The 17983-nt window shown below is 40.9% G+C and overlaps 1 protein-coding gene across 3 annotated transcripts in view; it reads right to left on the bottom strand.

Moving 5' to 3' along the window:
* Positions 1 to 379: 379 nt before the first annotated feature.
* Positions 380 to 17983, bottom strand: part of LOC135472440 (chitin synthase chs-2-like) — a 42556-nt gene continuing 24952 nt past the window's right edge. For all 3 annotated transcript variants that reach the window (XM_064751947.1, XM_064751948.1, XM_064751949.1), the window contains 11 exons: positions 17211 to 17412; positions 15008 to 15145; positions 13414 to 14645; positions 12655 to 12900; positions 11761 to 11840; positions 10270 to 10372; positions 8537 to 8690; positions 6804 to 6980; positions 5039 to 5174; positions 4407 to 4607; positions 380 to 3965 (listed from right to left, as the gene is read on the bottom strand). In XM_064751947.1, the coding sequence (XP_064608017.1) occupies positions 1867 to 3965; positions 4407 to 4607; positions 5039 to 5174; positions 6804 to 6980; positions 8537 to 8690; positions 10270 to 10372; positions 11761 to 11840; positions 12655 to 12900; positions 13414 to 14645; positions 15008 to 15145; positions 17211 to 17412 (4768 nt within the window). In that variant the 3' untranslated portion in view covers positions 380 to 1866. The remainder of the gene's footprint in view (positions 3966 to 4406; positions 4608 to 5038; positions 5175 to 6803; positions 6981 to 8536; positions 8691 to 10269; positions 10373 to 11760; positions 11841 to 12654; positions 12901 to 13413; positions 14646 to 15007; positions 15146 to 17210; positions 17413 to 17983) is intronic.

Here is a 17983-nt window from a genome sequence, read left to right as displayed (position 1 = left end):
TAAAAAGAGGAAGTTGTAACTTCCTCGCTTGGCGTTCAGCATGAAGGGGATAGTGCAACGACTGGTTGACTCGTATCAGTATAATGGCTCGGGCGGGGCGGCTTGCTTGCCTTCGGTAAGTCGTCTCAGTGAGGCAGCACTAAATAAAAGAGCGGTGGAAATCCGTCCTGCAACAAGGAGGCACATTACACGTACATGCACCCTAATGATTCCTTCGTCGTCATATGACTGAAAAATTGTTGAGAACGACGTTAAACCCCAAGCACTCACTCACTCACTATAGTGCATGGAGGACATGTTTCTTCACCATTTAAATGATTATAACCAACACAGCAAACACATGTTAAGGACATACAAAAAACCCAAACACAGTTTCCCCATGCAAAATTAATCTAGATTTATTTATCATTATCACATTTGTATACAAAATAATATTAATGGTTATAAAATTATTACAATGTTATGTTACAAAAAACGTAAAAGCTTTACAAGCTGGGTCTTTTTATATGGGCGAGCACAGTCGCTTTAACACAGCACTCCAACAAGTGGAGAAGGATGCTTTAGTATTTTCTTCATTGTTCAGTGTAAGCCGAAAAAGGCGTTTTCAATAAATTTCTGTAAGACAATTCTTAATACAAAAAGCGCTCAGTCTTACACAGAGACAGTCATGAGATTGTTGGACAGTTTAATACGGGTTAAACAAGACATAGAAGAAAGCTAAGGCTTGATATGTTTTCCTGCTAAATGATGTGCTAATCAATATAGCGAACGAAAGCGTTGACACATTGCTATTCAAATGGTGTAAAATGGTTACTTTGATATACATTGCATGAATATGTACCTACACAAAAGATATAAGAAAACTGCAATAAAGCAGAATAAAGTAAGACAGATTTACCCCCCTTGGTAGGTGGCTAGCTTCTTTCAGTTCAGAGCAGGGCTCTTTGGGCTAGCTACCTGCTCCTAGCTGGTATAGATGTACGGCTAAACCTCTCATGCAGCACTGCTAGTCACAAAATTATGCGCCAAATATTACAGAGACGAGTGTTTTGCCCCCTCCTAGGTCAGCACGTGAGTCATAAAGAATCCAAACTGGACTTTTATTTTTACATGCAGAACAATTTAATTTATATACAAAAAAAAACAGAAAGCTGTATTATCTACCAGATTCAGATATCAACCAATTAACTTTGAGCAATTATTTGGTACAAACCAACTTTCCACAATACAATTGAGACAATAATGTTCAATAGCACTTAACCGTCTTGTTTTTGCTTTTATTCTTTTTTATCTTAATATCTGCCGCATTGTGTGCAATTTCTAATAACTGTGATAAGCAATTTGTTTTATTGACATGCGGGGTTTCAGCTCAGCTAATGTATACGTCCCGATTCTAGTGGCGTAGGATCGGAAACAGTGTTGAAAAGAACGAAAGACGTTCGGTAGGAGACAATATAGTTGGGTGTTTAAAATAATTAGATCATGAATTGAATCGGATGTTTTATAAGCACACAGCTTGACGCACAAAAGTGTGTCACATCCTGTATTTTATCACAATGGAGAACAATCTTTAGACAGAGGTTAAAGCACAAACAAAAACTAAACATATATCCCAGTTGCCGCAGCAACATCTCCACCCCGGAGTTCTTTCCCCGTGGGCACAGTTTTTCCTGGTCCCACGCCAGGCTTGGGACGGAGTGCTCGGTGTAGGCCCAGTCCTCCGTGACGAGTCATTGTCATACTTGTTTTCTTTTTTTTCGGTGGAACCCCTCACCAGGACCTAGGACACACGGGGGGGAGGGGGGGTGGAGTTCTGGTGCACGCCCATCATCCCACAGAACAATTAATACCACTCGCAAATTACCATCACCTATTTAGCTTGTTAAATCGAGACATTAAATCCTGGGCGTTCTCACCTCTTCTCCGTGACAACGAACGCGTCCTCCTCGGGGGCGAACTGCTGCCGTTGTCGGCGCCCATGTAGTTAGAATTGGCGGCTCCTTCTGGAGGTACATCCGCCGAGTGTTCTCTCATAAGTTTGGTGTACCTCCGAACGAAGGCGCGACGTAAGGTGTTGTTCTTCTCCATCATGCCCCCACCGTGCCTGTGTCGATTTCGCCTTGACACGGCCGGTGCCGGGTCGCTCTTCTCCCTCCGCACAGCCTCGGGCATGGACGGCGTCGAATGGTTAAAGGCCGGATTATCAAACATGGCCGGTATAGGCGACGAGCTGCCGTCCGGAAGGTGACCATTTTCGAACATTGGAGGAACGTTGCCATTCGACTGCATGTAGTTATCTGGCATCCGTAGGTTATTTGGAGGCACGTTGCTTTTGCCCAGGTTGAGAGTTTCTTGGTCGGTGGATTCGGGCTCTTCGTCAAAACCTGGTAGCCGCTGTAGTACCCTAGCGTACTCCACGGCTTCTCGGATATGCTTCCTTGGGTCGTACCTCTTCCTGCAACACCGTAACTCTGTAGAGGCCAAAATGTGCAGGAGGGTTCCATAACGATGCCGCAACATAGCGCAGAACTGCAGAATGAGTATGAAAGCGAAGAACACGAGGAAGATGAGACCCAGGGGCTCGATTGGGAGCGGAGCCTTACCGTTGTAGCGGGGTATCGGAATGCTCACGCGGTCTTTGACGCTCTGCAACATGAAGATTATGATCATCCAAAAGGCGTTCATCATGAAGAAAGCAAACGCAACGTTGTTCCTCATGGACTTCAGATCAGCGGCGATCTTGGCCTGATGTTGTCGGTCAGGAGGGATAGGATAGAGGTATTTCACGATGAATTTCTGCCAGAAGTCGATTTCTTTCTCAGGTAGGTACTGGACTTCTCCGTGCCCCAGGCCTGGTTCCTCCAGCCATTTAGGGTTCACCAAGTCGTCTCTCTCCTCTTCAGGATGGGATCTTTCCTCGTCACTGGAGCTTGTCGTCTGCGAGTCGTCATCCCGATGATTTCCGTCGTCCTCCTCCTCGATGTCCTCGATGTTGGACCGCCTAGACCGCCGGGAGGATGAGCGCCGGGAAGAAGAACGCCGCCTGCCGTGGACAGTGGACGCTCCAGAACTCACCGATCTTACGCCCTGTTCCACGCGGTCCAATTTCTCCATCACCTGACGAAGGAATTCATTGTTGACGTTAGACCTTTGCCCACATAGCCGCCTGAAGAAGCCGACAATCCCGCAGCAGGCCTCTTGGTCTTCATTTCTACCCAGCCAGGCCATCAAACCCGTTTGCTGCTGCCGCTTTTTCTCCCGTTCCGGATCCACTTTTACCGCCGCCATTTCCCTAGTTCCCCAAGAGACAACATGCAGGTTGCACATAGCGTACACAATCAAGAGCACGTAGCCTGAAGGAATGCACAGGAAGTACAAAGCGCCTGGAATTAAACAGATGAATTCCTGCGGATGAAAACAGGCCGACACAATGAATATGAACAGCAACATCATTAAGAAAATGGCGTTGGGACTGACGATCGTATCCTCAGCTATCTGGACCATAGTTCCTACAATGACTGCCATCATGAGAAGTGAATACAACGCGCTGAGTATGGCCGCCATAGTCAATTGTACTTCACCTTTGATCACGAAGCACAGAACCAGGAAAAAAATCGACGGGATAACAGAGAGCAGGTAAGATTGCCAAAGACTAATCTTCATGACAGCGTTGTAAGCTCCAGCCATCATGAGCAACACAGTGGCGGGGCCGAGCACTGTGGAAAGCATGAGGGCCCCTTGGTAAGCCATGTAGAGATAAGATATGTTGTCGTTGATTTTCACGGTTGATCGGTAACTCTGTAGCAGGTCCATGATGTTGGCCAGTGTGGAGGGAATCCATCGTCGTCTTTGGTTGAAGAACTCGACGAACCTTTCCGGGGCATGCGTCATAGCGTCAGAAGCTGCGCAGTACTCCACACGGTAACCCTGCTGTAGAAGCAATGTACTCAGCCAACGATCCTCTCCTGAAAAGAGAACACGAATAAACGACATAAGCTTCTATATTTGGATTTGGACCAATGCTGAAATATGTACAAATCGGTTTAACTCTTCTATTGCCTTGCTTTGACTGATTTTGACTGGAAGGTCCAAATGTGAAAAATATACAACACCATTCTTGTGATTCAACCGATCCTTAGGCCAAAACAGCACAGTTAAGGATTTAATCCATTTACTCCAACACTGTGTTAATTCTATCCAAGGCAGGTGCAAATGTATTCCTACAGCACGGTTTGACAGTAACCTAACATTTGATTAGCTTCCCTAGTTCTATTATAATATAATCTTAATGACGAACCACAGAGACAGAAGAACCCTTCAGAAGAAGTGATATTCTGGTGTATGAATTTCAAACATCACTCCAGGCCTCAAGCCGCGACGACGACAAGTATTCTAGCTATACCCACCTTGATCGTACTGCAGGTAATGCCTGGCCTCGCTAGATCGTGTGGCGTATGTTCTCATCACGTTGTCGTCCATCAGTGCAGATCCCCTGAACAGGGAGAAACATCCAGGACTGCAGAGAACGCAACCAAGCATGTGTTCGGCGGCCTTCTGAAGCCAATGACCGACGGCGTACTCAAAACACTGATACCAGATCATCGGGCCTGGAAAAAAATCAGCAATGACGCATGTTATAACCAGTGCATTTGATAGTCCGAACCCTGTTGCTAAAAGATGTACTGGTAGTTTGGTTTTGTGTGCGCAAAAAGTGCCATTCATTTCGTATTACAAGATTTGGTGTTAATATTTCATTCTGTTTTAACCTTTAACATGCTTAATCTTGAACAACAGCTTCTGGATACACTTCTTCTTCTATGAAGGTATAAAATGTGTTTTTGCAAAATAGCTTACAAATCAGCTGATTTGTGCAACCAAAACGTTCTAACTAGATTGATTCATGTATTGGTTTTGCTTATATATTTAGTGAGATAAAACTTTTCTGAATATACTTCTTTGTTTTTCACTTTGACACCGAACTTCCCGACAAATGAGTTTATGATAATAAACGACTTGGCCATGCATATTGCATTTATACCTGATCCTATAGGATGAATGCGTCCACAGGCAGCGCCGACCTTCTTGCTCTTCTTCATCCTGTCCGCCAGCAGTTGTACAGCGCCGGGTTTGAAGTCCACGTCTCCGTCCAGGGCCAAGATGTATGTGTTTTCAGCCTGACAAAACAACCACATGTATGGAACACTAAAGTGTAACTGATACAGATATACATGTCTGTATGCTTGAGGTTTAACCTGATACTTGACCATTTTCAGTCATATGACGACTAGGAGTTAATGAGTGTGTGTACCTTCTTGTTACAGGTAAATGAATAAAAGTACTTGAGCACAGATGGTATAATGTGTCATTCAGCATGAAATTAGCAGTGATTCGTTCCTTTCATATTTAATGGACAATTTCACGGACTTGACAATCTAAACTCCACTTAAGCAACTCAATGTCTCTACACTACTACAAGGGCCTAAAGTCAAGGGCATATTTGTCTCATTAAATTGGAATATTTATATCAAAGGAAAAATTCTGAAATAAGCATACAAATCGTGCGAAACTTTCCGCTGGTAAGCATTCATTTATACCAAAAGCTTTAAAAACCACAACGTTTATTACAATTCCCATTGCTAATATGTGACTGCTCATGAGGTAACGATATCCGTTTCCAAAATGGCGACAAGTTTATTTTCTGTTTTTTGTAGATTACACCCATGCATGGTAATGTCGACGAACACTGAACTTTTCTATTTCAGGCTTTTGTTAAAGTCATTAGGGCTCTGTTTGCTCTTCTAACTTGCCCCCCATTGTAAAAAGGAACAAAAGTCCCACAGGGGCAAACATGCCAGATTTCTCTCTTGCAAACAACACATACAAAACGCAATTCGCCCATAGGAATTAACCACTGAGCATTTCGTACCCAGCAGCCTATAGCTTAATCTGGATAGCTTTCTCTCCGATCTAGGTCTTGTTGTTTTGTCGGGTCGTGTTTTGTTGTAACTACCTGGGCAGTGTTTGGTTTACACTCGGATGTGTTTGACCAGCAGAGAAAAGCCGAGATCGAGATACGTTTTCCCAGCAGTCATATATTTGCTTCGGGCTGCTTTCCCCCTTCCGCTTTGCATAAAATTGTGAGTTTTATCAATGCTCGCTTCTCCGCCATGTTCCCCCCTCCCCCGCCCTCTCCCCACACACAAGAATTATTCTTATGTCATACAAAATATCTACATGCAGGTCACGCGCAGCTGTGTATTGAAATGGTCACTGAGTGAATCGACATCTTGCGACTTGAATATTTTGAAATTTTTGCTTGCTAAATCAGAATATGGTCTCAGTTTGTAACGTGCTTTGATCAACAGTAAAGATCAGATTCTCAACCAGTACATACATTATATATACCTGATGCTAACATAAACCTAAGATAAATACACTATAGATTAAAAACTGATCATACTGGTCAAACATAGGTCAACTCTTTTTTAACCCCATCCATGTATTTTTCTGATTGTATATTTCTTTTCCATTTTAGTATGTTTTATTTAGGTAAAACTTTTTGTCAGATTATATTGTTTTTATATATATTTACTTCGCTTAAATATTTTCTTTTCCATATCACATTATATCAAATTCTTATCGTGTCACACCTCTCCAAACATAATTAGTAATTATAATTTTCAACAAATAAGATAAATGAATACTTAACTTATCGGAAATTTCCGCCCTAAAATATCTACAATTCATTAATTACACCCATGTGACGACACACGCGAGAGAGGGTAATCGGAGAGCCTGTTTACCAAAATGAGAACTTTCTCTGGCACGTGTTTGAAGAGGGTCCCACGGGTGAAGTGATGGTTGGAAAGCTTCCATTTGTCAGACTTCTCCATGGACAGCGATGATCCGTTTCCATTCTGCATGGATTCCTCCTGCTGTGCCACCAGACGGTACCCCAGTAAGTAGTACATATACATCACCTGTAATAAAACCAATTTTCAAGATTAACGGCCATCTTGAGGAATTAGGTGCAGTATTGGCTTTTCACGCATCACCCCGCGAGATAAGTAATGTTTCATCATACACCTTTAAGGAGAATTTCCACGTCACATGGCCTGTCTAGACGAGAAAAACCAATAGTGCACCTTTGAGAGCCATGATCTGATTAATGAACTTTGGAGGCAGTTATTTAAGTCTCTTCTTTACACGAGTCTGGATATTATGTCACCATTTACATCAAACAATCCTCGCGACCTTTGAATTCTTACACAAAAGCGTGCTTGACCCTGTATGCAAAATAACTGGACCGTAGCTATTCCTTATTACGTTATGACTTCGTTTAAAATAATTATAATATATTCTATTTATTTCCTTATTTTATTTCATTTTATTTTTTGTTTTCTTTTTTTTTACAAAGAACAATTTGATTTATACGACAGTGATCAGGTTTATGGATGAAAAGTCTAGGCAGGGGTTGTAGGAAACGAAGCACCTCGCCAGTTATGTGATCAAATGTCGAGCTTGGTGAAAGCTGGATTCGAACACGCGAGCACACTGGTGGTGCCATTTCTGCCAGGAAGCCTAGTGCATCTGAGCGAGTAGGGTTCCTGCGCTTAGTCCATTTCGCGAAAACGAAATATAACGAGAGAACAACAAAGGATTAAATTAACATGGTTAAGTCGACCTGTCTTGACGAGTATTTGTTATATCGGATGCTCTAGGACAGGGGCAACTAAAAATGTCCCATTTTGTGTAGACCGTCCCCTGTACACCGGGACTAACACTTAACTAGGGTCAGGGCTGTGTCAATTCATATCACAGTGGATCAACTCAAGTATCCTGTTTTGCCTAAAGCAATCAAAAACCATTGGTTTATCTCTAAATAAAGTTAAACCAAATCCTCTGGCACTGCAAGATATTTTGTCAGCTGTCTTATTACTTCAGTGCCATGTCCACCATATTGACACAGAGGCCCGCCATGTTAGCTGACGTGTTTTCTGAAGACGCGATCAACACACAACGGCTTTAGTGCCCCCTGGTGTGACGTGTACGTGTAAATCCCTGTGAAGAAGGAAAGCCGAATCACATCAAGCCCAGTGGAATACCTCCTTAGGTGCCTCGAATTCATCGCCCCATCTTCACGATGGAATTACATTGTATCTATAATTACACTCTCTAACTAGTAATATTACAAAGCAAAGAATTAAAAAATTAGAACTTAAACTAGCTTTTCAAACAGTACCAGATTTCAAAATGATCATTGTCAGTCTTTAGGAATTACAAGAATAAAACACATAAACTTTCCTTACAGCCAAAGATTTGCTTTAAAATATGTGAGAAATTGAAACTAAGACTTCTTCTTAGATCGAACACGAGATCCATACACAAAAATTTGTTCTAACAAAGATAATCGTTAGAAAATTTACAAATGGCGGAGAATTCTATTTAACTTCTGGCTCACTGAATTCATTGAAGGACAAACGCAGGGTTACTAACAATTTTCTAGGGTGTTGATAGATATAGTTGATACCAGTACCTGTGACCAGCGTTTCTTGTGGCGGATCTTGTTTCTGTCTTTGATATGCGCGAACAAATGGTTTCCTCCAGGCAGAGTCCACATCAACCGTCCACCGTAGGGAGTCGGGATTCGGCAAGGCGGTGTCAGATTCACCTCACTCTCGTGGATATCACTGTTCAGAGAACCAAGGATTAGCATCCGCGTCACTCAATACATTTTGCAGGTGGAATACAAATGAATTATGATTGTGATTAACTTTTGCGGATTACCTCGGTGGTTTTGTGTTCCTGACAGAAATATATTTACAATTCAATTCATGGTAATAATATGTGTTGCAATATTTTTTCTTTATGTATAAGTGCATAATGTGTAAATCTATTACCTTATATCCTGTTCATGCAATAATTTAACCGCCATGATGTTCTGTTAAAATTAATTGTATCTCTCGTGCCGCCCTGAGTGTTTCTTTAAGTGAAATAAATAATCAATCAATCAATCTTCCTGCACAAGGTACATCTACACTTATATGCATAGAAAACAAAATCATCTGCTCTTAGAAAACGGGGCACCTGTTCCAGCACACTGGCTACTCTGGTCCAAGCTGGATTAACCACTGCTTTCTTACAATGCATGGGTTCGCCCACAAAACAACAGACATCACGACTAGAGTAAAGATTACTGAAATGTACCACATTCCATTTTAATTTATTTCTGCATTTTACAAGTTTTGTTGTCCAGTCTATTTTGTAGAAATATTATATATGAAATTCGTGAAATATTAGGTAATATATTAGAAATATTGTTGGCCATAAAAATTATATTCCAAAACCATGTACTTGTAACTTAAATATAGAACTCAACCTAATTCTTTAAATACCTAGGACTTCAACAAAACAAACGATAATACATTAACTATTTGGTGTGATAGATAATGCTTGTTATTCTTTCCTGCGTCTTAACTGTTCATTTTTGTATCGCAAGACAAAGGATTTGTGCTGAAGCAGACAAACTAAAACGCTGTGTAATGTTCATGATGGCATTCGGTCAGAAAATGCTCAGGTAATCTTACGCAGGTGATCACTAATCACCTTGATGCTAAAATTGCGCAATCTCCATTGTCTGTACGACAAGTTATGTAACCGGTGGTTATTGAAATGGGCAGCATGTCTCGGATATTAAGCCTAATCTCACAGATTAGCTCCCGGTGAACGCTCTAAGACTCCGGTACAGAGGCTTGTCCGCTCGCTTGCTTCAGTGGCATAACCCAACCGCGCATCACCCGGCGTGTGGCCAAACCGTTCGAGTTGGGCGTTCTCTGTTGACAATCGCACAAACCAGTATTACTCTGATCTTTCCGAAATGGGAGCATCTCCCTTCTAGTAGAGGCTTTATAGGTGTAAGATCCACACACACAATAGGAAAATAAAAATAAAAAACGCAACTTATCAGGACGTATCATTTGACGTCGAGCATAGAGACGAAGAGTTGCTGGCAGCTTGAACTGGAAGCTGTCCAAAAGCGTTAAGCACTCAGAAAGCTTCGTTCCCACAGATCTGTACGAAGCGTAGGAGTCCAGGAAACTTCGACAGTCTCGTAGCGTCACACCGCTGAGGAGATTAATAGATTGGACTGCCCAGCTCTCATACGTTCATAGGAGTAAGAAAACGTGTTCCAGCTAAGAAGGCCCGTCTGAGAGAGATTTCCGACAAGACAGTCTTCCCAAATCACTCAAAAATTGCCGGTATACTCACCACGCAGCCCGCTCTATCACATCCACCAACTGCTTGACGAACATGTTCGGCATCCATTCGTCGGATTCGTTAAATCCCATTGCATCATCTATGAAAATGTGAGCTGCAAAGAATTTAGTAGAGAAAGACTGTAAAGGAATATTTTACAAAAGTCATGGTACCATCAGGCATGTATGTGGAAACTGTACTCCAATATTTATATAAAACTTTATATTTTACATTCGTCAATTAGAGGGTTAGACTGGAAATTGTGAAGTTTATGGTGCTGTTGTGGTCACGTGCTAGCGGATATGACGTCAGTTCACTGAAGCATATGCTTTTCACAGTGAACATCCGAAAACGTGTACCAAAGGCAAACAATGGCAGCACCCTAAATCTTACAACTTCCACGTAGGCTTTTGTAACGTGAATCAAATTGTGTTCAAGTTTGAATTTGAAACAGGAGAGTACAGCTTTATTGTAAATGTGGTCATCTGGAGAAATTCGCTCAGAATGCCAGGATAAATTTTGCGCAAGGTGGCTTATTTCACGCCAACCCTTTTAAGATTCTTCATGAAAAGAATTGCATTCATTTCAGGAGAGAAATATTCTAAATTTTCCAGAGAGGAAGTACGGCAGAATTTGTGCCCGAATCCCTGTATTTGCATTCATATTAAAGGTTTGAATGAGGCCAGGGCAGAGCGGGGCAGTCGGACGGAATACTTGACATAAGAAGTCTCATCCCGGCCTCTGATGCCTAATCCCCTGGGGTAAAAAAAAATATGGCCCTAAGGCAGAGTAGTGTGAGGGGTAAACACAGGACAAATAACACGGGGCGAAATAAAACACGCTCTCTGAAAACGGAAACGAAAATCTTTCATTTCTGAAATAATTTGGGGTAAATGTCGTTGCACTTAGGGTCTCGTCTTAGTACATAATGCTCGCAGTGAAAATCAAACAGAAAAGGTCACAGAAAGATACGAGGCAAACAAAAATAGTGAAAGCACAAACAAAATGACTGATGTGGACTTCTTTGTATGAAAAACAAATGAAAAAACCATGAATAATTAAAACACAGACAATCTTAATTTACCACTTCATCCGTCTGCAGCGTGTAATAAAGGTAAAACATATCGTTAAATGACCAACTGGAGTTCTTTCACTCCTCAAGACATTAAATATGAAGAAAACATTCTTACACTTTTCTACGTCATCCTTGAATAATATTTATTTCATTTCAGCGTAGATATTGGAAAGTGGCTCAAAGTATTCTGTATATAGCCATTCCGTTTTCGTGGGCACAGTGCTTTTGTTTACATGCGCACGCACAATCTTTCTTGGATACGTCGATGATTCATTAGATAGAAATGGTAGTGGTGTGAGGGTGGATATATTTAACTACATTGTGCATGCTCTCTGACAACTCTGACAAATGGCAAATGTAGACTGATATTTGATTTTTGTGTTGGGGATGGGGGTGAAGAGTGGGATGAGATAAAATCATACACTAACCTTCGAACTCGTAATAGTCGGGGTCTTGCACGTTAAAGTAGTCCTGGGCGTTTCGTCGAGCGCTCTGATCAATATCCATGCTGAAGAAATATAAGACAAAGCATTTCATACGCTGCCAAGTTCAATAGTTGTTTCCACTATGTCTGTCATGTGTTTGTGTAAACATTCGTTACTTGTGGCAAGTATTGATTTCAGCAGAACCTGTGTCGTCGTAGCCTTCAAATGATGCCGAGCTGTCAAAAATCGTTGGACTTCTCGCCTTTGCAGAACACCTGTGAGAGAAGCCTTGCACTTCTAGTTTAAGATAGGCTACAGTTTACAAACAAGTTGCATATCAACCTCCACAATCAAGAGAAATTAACAGGTCAATTTCAACCTTTGGAAACATGGAAATTGGAAGCAAAAGCTTAATGCAACTTAACTTTCTACTTGAGAATGTTTTTCCTGACTATTTATTGCCTAACCCAACAATGCTTCTGTTGTCTCACTGCAATATATTCTTGCCACAACACAGGTATATATATATGGTGCTGCCTCATATGGATCGGTATGCAGAGGACACCAGATTAACCAGTGTAGTGACAGAGGTCAAATCAGTGGTAGCCTATACTTGTTCACTTTGTTAGGCAATCCTCTAAGACAACAATGATTGAGTTCCTCAAATTTTAGGATCAAAGGGGTACGTTTCCCGTTAAATGACAACTGGGATCTAATCCGGATTATACTCTTGTAATCCATGAGTACTACATCACCAGTTTGCGTGCTAATCAAAGAGGGATGATGGGGAATATTCACCATAATGTCACCTTATTTAGTCTACAAACATCAGATGAACAAAACGGGAACGGAGGGGGCGAGAAGGGGGTGAGGGAAAGGTTTAGTGACTATTCTTACCGGAAGATGGATTTCAGCAGCTGTGTCATCTCGTTTTCAGTTTCGTGCCACATTGTGGCGCAGATGTAGATCTTGGGAACGATCTGCTGAGCCTGTTTTTTCATCGTGTCCGTAGATCCACTGTCCAACGACACATCGTCACTGAATGCCATTTCCTTGAGAACCCTTTCCTTGTCGTTCCGACGTCGGTTCAACAGCAAGGATTGTTCTATCAGACCCGAGCAGTACAATGGCAGGAGAAACAATCTGTGAAACAGTCAAGATAAAACTCTAATAATCGGCGAGAGAAGGTGTGCGGTATTGTTCCTTACCTTAACAAACCATTCAAGTCCTCAAGCAAATCAATGAATAAATTAACATTCTCTCAGTTTTAAAGTTATTAAAATTCGACATAACAGAAGATAGTACACAATATATATTAAACACACCCATAGATTTTTTCTTATAATACGTCTATATCTGAAACACCTGGCATATATTTAACAATGTTTAGTGCTCATAACATATTCGAGTCCTACTCTCAAAGGTTATTTTCACTTCAAATTTACTCCTATAATACCGCAAATATCAAGTATATTCCAGAGTGGATCAGCCATCCAGCTTCAACTGGTTCACTGATGCTTTAAGTCAACCATCTTTGTCAAATATCTGATGAAGTGCCAAGGTTTCGGTTGTGTTCTGTCCGATTTCCTCTACCAATAAGAATAAAACAAGAATACATCCTACAAAATGGAACAGAGAAGGTTTTAATTCACTTACCTTTCCGTGAAGGCAAGTCTAGGAGCTTTTGGAGTCCATATGTACCGAGTGACCCAGAGCTGGGACACCCACCATAACCCGAATCCAATTCCTAGATGCCATATAAACCAGCGTTCTTTGAGTGCGTCCTCCGTACAAACCCACCTCAAGAAGCCCCCCATTAGCTGGATTTTCTCTGGATGAAAGTGACACACTCCGATGATAATGCCCACAGAGACAGGTGTGGCCAGGCAAAGAGGTGCCGCGAAGGAAAACCGCTGCATACAGAGTTTGCATGCCAATCTGCCGAAATAGTAGCAAAGTCCACTGCAGGCTACCTGAACGACCAACGCCATGTAGGTTGTCCAGTGCACCCAAGGATCGCTGTAAATTTCCTTACACAACGTTTCGTTCCCGAAGTGCTGTCCGGTGATGTTTTCGGCCTTGACGCCACATGTCCGGTTCTCCAGAATCATGTACTGCTGCCCGGGAAAGTGTTGTTGGTACATCCCCAGTGTCGGGTCTGTGGTGGGGAAGAGTCTAGGTCCTAGGGAGACACCCGGTCGTAGGATCGCGATGTCTGTCATGTTCATCGGATACAACACTTTGGTCTGGATGAAGATTCCGCGGAACGCCTCGTGAACCATGGTCAAATTGGGAACCAAGAGAAAAGCGAACCCGTACGTCAAGCCCATTTTCCAAAGACTGGCTAGAATGTAGGACTTGACCCTGACGCGATGTAGACTGTCCTTATACTGCTTGATAGGTATCTCAATAAAGCCGAGACGGAAATCCTTGTCAATGAAATTCTCCCACCAGTTGGTGGCAATCATAAGCATAGAAACCGGTAGTTCCCATGACATGTCGGACAATCGGTACGTCTGCTCCCAGGGTTCCTTCTCCTCCATTCTCCGCGCTTCGGCTGTTTCCACTTCGGATCCACTAATTAACACCTTAATGTCAGATTGGTTTCCCGAAGTCTGACTGAAACTTTTCAAACAGTTCGTCCTTAATGATAACAGTACTATCACAAAGGCTGATATCTGCATGAGAGCAGCGAAGAAGTCCAGTATTATTGTAGTCATACGTCTTCTAGGGTCCTCAGAGCGCTTTGTAGCTACCAGTCTCAAAATGGCGGGAACTGAGCAAAATGCATTCATGAGCAATAGTGACCTGACTGTATCCAGACAGGGCAAAACTCGAAATACAAATAAACACAGTCCAAACGAATGGATCGTTTCCACGAATAAAATCTGTAAAATGAAATAGATTTCATAAATACCTAAACAAAAAAATTATATTTGTTGAAACTAACAAGGACTGAAGATCATGCAAATGGAATTCTTGTGTAGAGCCGTGAAAAATAAAACGTTTACATCAAAATATTTTCACAAATTCAGAGTTTGCCATTATATTGTCAGAAAGTGACAGCTTTGGGTTATACTGGGACACGTAATTTCTGAGCAGACGACTGTTTAAAGACTGTAAAACATCAATACAACCTTTTATCAAAAAGCACGTGCAGGAAAAGGACACAGAATCGTAATGGCCAATTATGAGCTTTTAAATAAAAAAGACAATGTTTAATTCAAATGTAGAATGAAACGTAACTTACCCAAACGACATTGCCTACGGACGGTGTTGGCTTGTTGCCAAAAAGCGCTTTAAAAAGGCTTTCAAAAAAAGTAAATAGGTAAGGACTGCATATCGTGCATATCAAAAGATGCACCCATCTGTCTCGGTATTCCTTTCCCTGAAAAATTATAATTAATTGTTAATTATACTCATTAAGGTCATAATATTCATACAAAATAAAACAAAATACAGGTAAAAAAATAATGTGGATGTAATACTAATTCCTTTAACTGCCAGTGGCTAATACCAGCGGCAATGAAATTAAAACTCGACAAAAAGTCCCGTTATGTGTGACCATTTGTCAGCTATCACACAGTTGTCGCTGCTCCAGTCTTAATCTATATGTTACAGTTTTCTGCTACCCTCTGTTAAAGAACGGGATATGAAGGTAACATTTGGCGCGGTATGATTCATGAAAGCTTGATTTCCAACATTTAAAGCAAATTATTGGTGAACTCCAGTGGTAATGTAAGCTTCACAATAATTCCTATTTTACTGAAGCTTAAACTAATTAGTGTTGCTCGTCCCACACGGATAAACTCCACCGCTTTGATATAAGCAATATTAAACTTGGATTACGCTACAAAATATTATATGTCTCTATAATTTATATCAGAGGTTGTTACTGACTGGGCGTTGTAGGGACACACAAGAGCCAAATAGAGCTGATAGCGAGCAAAGAAGTAGAAATGATGATGATGTAGGTGTATTAAGTGGGGAGTATTATGTGCCTGAAAGTGAAAATGGTGATGTGGATGAGAAGGTGGGGATTGTGATGATGATGATGATGAGGTGGTTGAAAAAACAATAATGTGGACGAAAATGATAAGGGTGATACGCATGAGGAGTGGGAATGAGTAAAAATGATAATGGTGATGTTGACGAATGGCATGCATTTAAGTGAGAATGGTAATATACAAGAAAAGTGGGAAAGCATAATGTGGATGAAAGTGATACTGGTAAAGAAGAGGTGGATCAGAAGGGATTGATGCAGATGATGATCTTGATGAGAGGAACCATGAGTGATGGGTGTTGATGGTGCTTGTTTGTTTTGTATGTATTGGGTTTAAGGTCACTTTCAGTTCTGATGGTGTAGATGAAGCGTGAGAATGGCCATTTGGTAGGCAGAGAGTACGAGGTAAAGAAAATCTAAATTAGGATTAAGGCTTTGCAAATTGTACATTTAAAAAAGAAATAAGAGGAAACGCCTTTGTATTCAAACTGAATGACACTATTTGCTGTACCTACCTCACGTTTTAATGTACACATAATTAAATAAACACCTTTTTCTGCTTAAACTTCAAATGGGTATGTCTGTACGGTAAATGGACATGTCAGGGTAATAGGTCGAGCAACAGGTACATGAATAAGAATGGGTTTTTCCTCACGTCCACAAAGAGAAGGTCTGCTATGGTCAATATAACTAGTGCTGTACGCTCTGCTCTGTTCTCCGTTTTTCAAGGACTTCTCTCCACAAGGGTACTCACGCAATACTATTACATGTATGATCTACATTGCAATGAACAAGTCTAGAGGCATATACAGAGAGAGTGAAATCGGTTCGATCTAATAACGAAGCGTTTTAATAGTGAGACTGGTCAGGCTGGTTTCTAATTTCGCGGAAATCACACATAATAAGCATAACTAACAATTCAGAGGTCGAAATAGGGCCACAATTTACCAACTGTATTTTCTTAAGAAAATGGGTGATTTGTTAAATTTTCTGATGTTTATTTGAAAAGTGCCCATATAGACCTCTAAAAAGACACCTAAAACATGGAGACGATTCAACCGAACTGAATGTGCCAATTTTCACTTCCAGTCTTATTAAAATTCTTCAAACGACTAATAGTTGTTAAGTAAAACATTTCAATAGATTTATCAACCTATAATTAAAGCGTTGTCTTAAAGAGAACACTGTTCCATGGATATTATTTTGGTCGGTTTCCACGGTTGTGTGTACTGCAAAGGCTTTATTATCAATGTCATCCTTGTAAAAATGAAAAATTCTTGAGTATGACGTTAACAAAAATCAATCAATCAGTCAATGAATAATTGCCATTCTAGTGTGAATTGTGTGCATTAATCATGTTGAAGAGAGCCCGCTAGCAGCATTGGGTTGTGGGTAAAAATAAAACAAATGCAACTAAATTTAAATTAAAATTTAAAAAAAAAAAGCTTACCTGCTGTATATCGCCCACTGAATGTGTCATAAGCAACAGGCTAGCTTTGCTTGCTATTGCACTAGCCAGAACACATACAAAAATGAAAAGGTAGGCAAACACTTTGAAGCTCTTTGCAGCCACTTCAAACCAGTTTGTGGAAGTCTCATATAAAGTCTCACTCTTTCTCGAGACAGTCTTGAATATATCCCAAACAGGTTGTCTAAAAATACAAACAAGGATTCATCAGTCCACTGCAATATAAGGAACAAATGAAAAATCAATGGCACGAACGTTGCTGCTTATGTACTGAATATTCATAACTCATGCAATGGGTAGTTTAGTATATATTTATTTACTTGGAGTGAAAAGTCTTGAATATTGTGTTAAACAACATCCAAATGCACAAATAAATAAATATTTATAGAAACTGTATTATTCACTGAGGAAACGCTTTATTTTTTTATCATTTATTTACCTGACTGTTGTTGAAAGCGATAGAAAAGAATTTTTCGATTATACACGACTGTGGTCAGGTTTATGGGTTTAAGAAACCACAAAAATCAGGCGCTATTTGCTTTATGTCTGACCTTATAACAAAAGGCAGCTATCGAATCAGCGAGATCTGGATTCGAACACACGACCCCAGTGGCAAAGGGGTAGGGAAGTTTAAGAAGAAAGCTGATCAGATGAGAGCTGGCTTCGAACACGTGCTATTAATTGTCAAGGGTAAATGGTCTGAAGTCTAACACTCTGGCTCAACTCAGTCAGTCAGATTCAACGAATTCAATGAA

The sequence above is a fragment of the Liolophura sinensis genome, chromosome 8 (genome assembly GCF_032854445.1).
Source record: "Liolophura sinensis isolate JHLJ2023 chromosome 8, CUHK_Ljap_v2, whole genome shotgun sequence".
NCBI classification, from domain to species: domain Eukaryota; kingdom Metazoa; phylum Mollusca; class Polyplacophora; order Chitonida; family Chitonidae; genus Liolophura; species Liolophura sinensis.
This window is presented reverse-complemented; position numbering and strand designations above follow the sequence as displayed.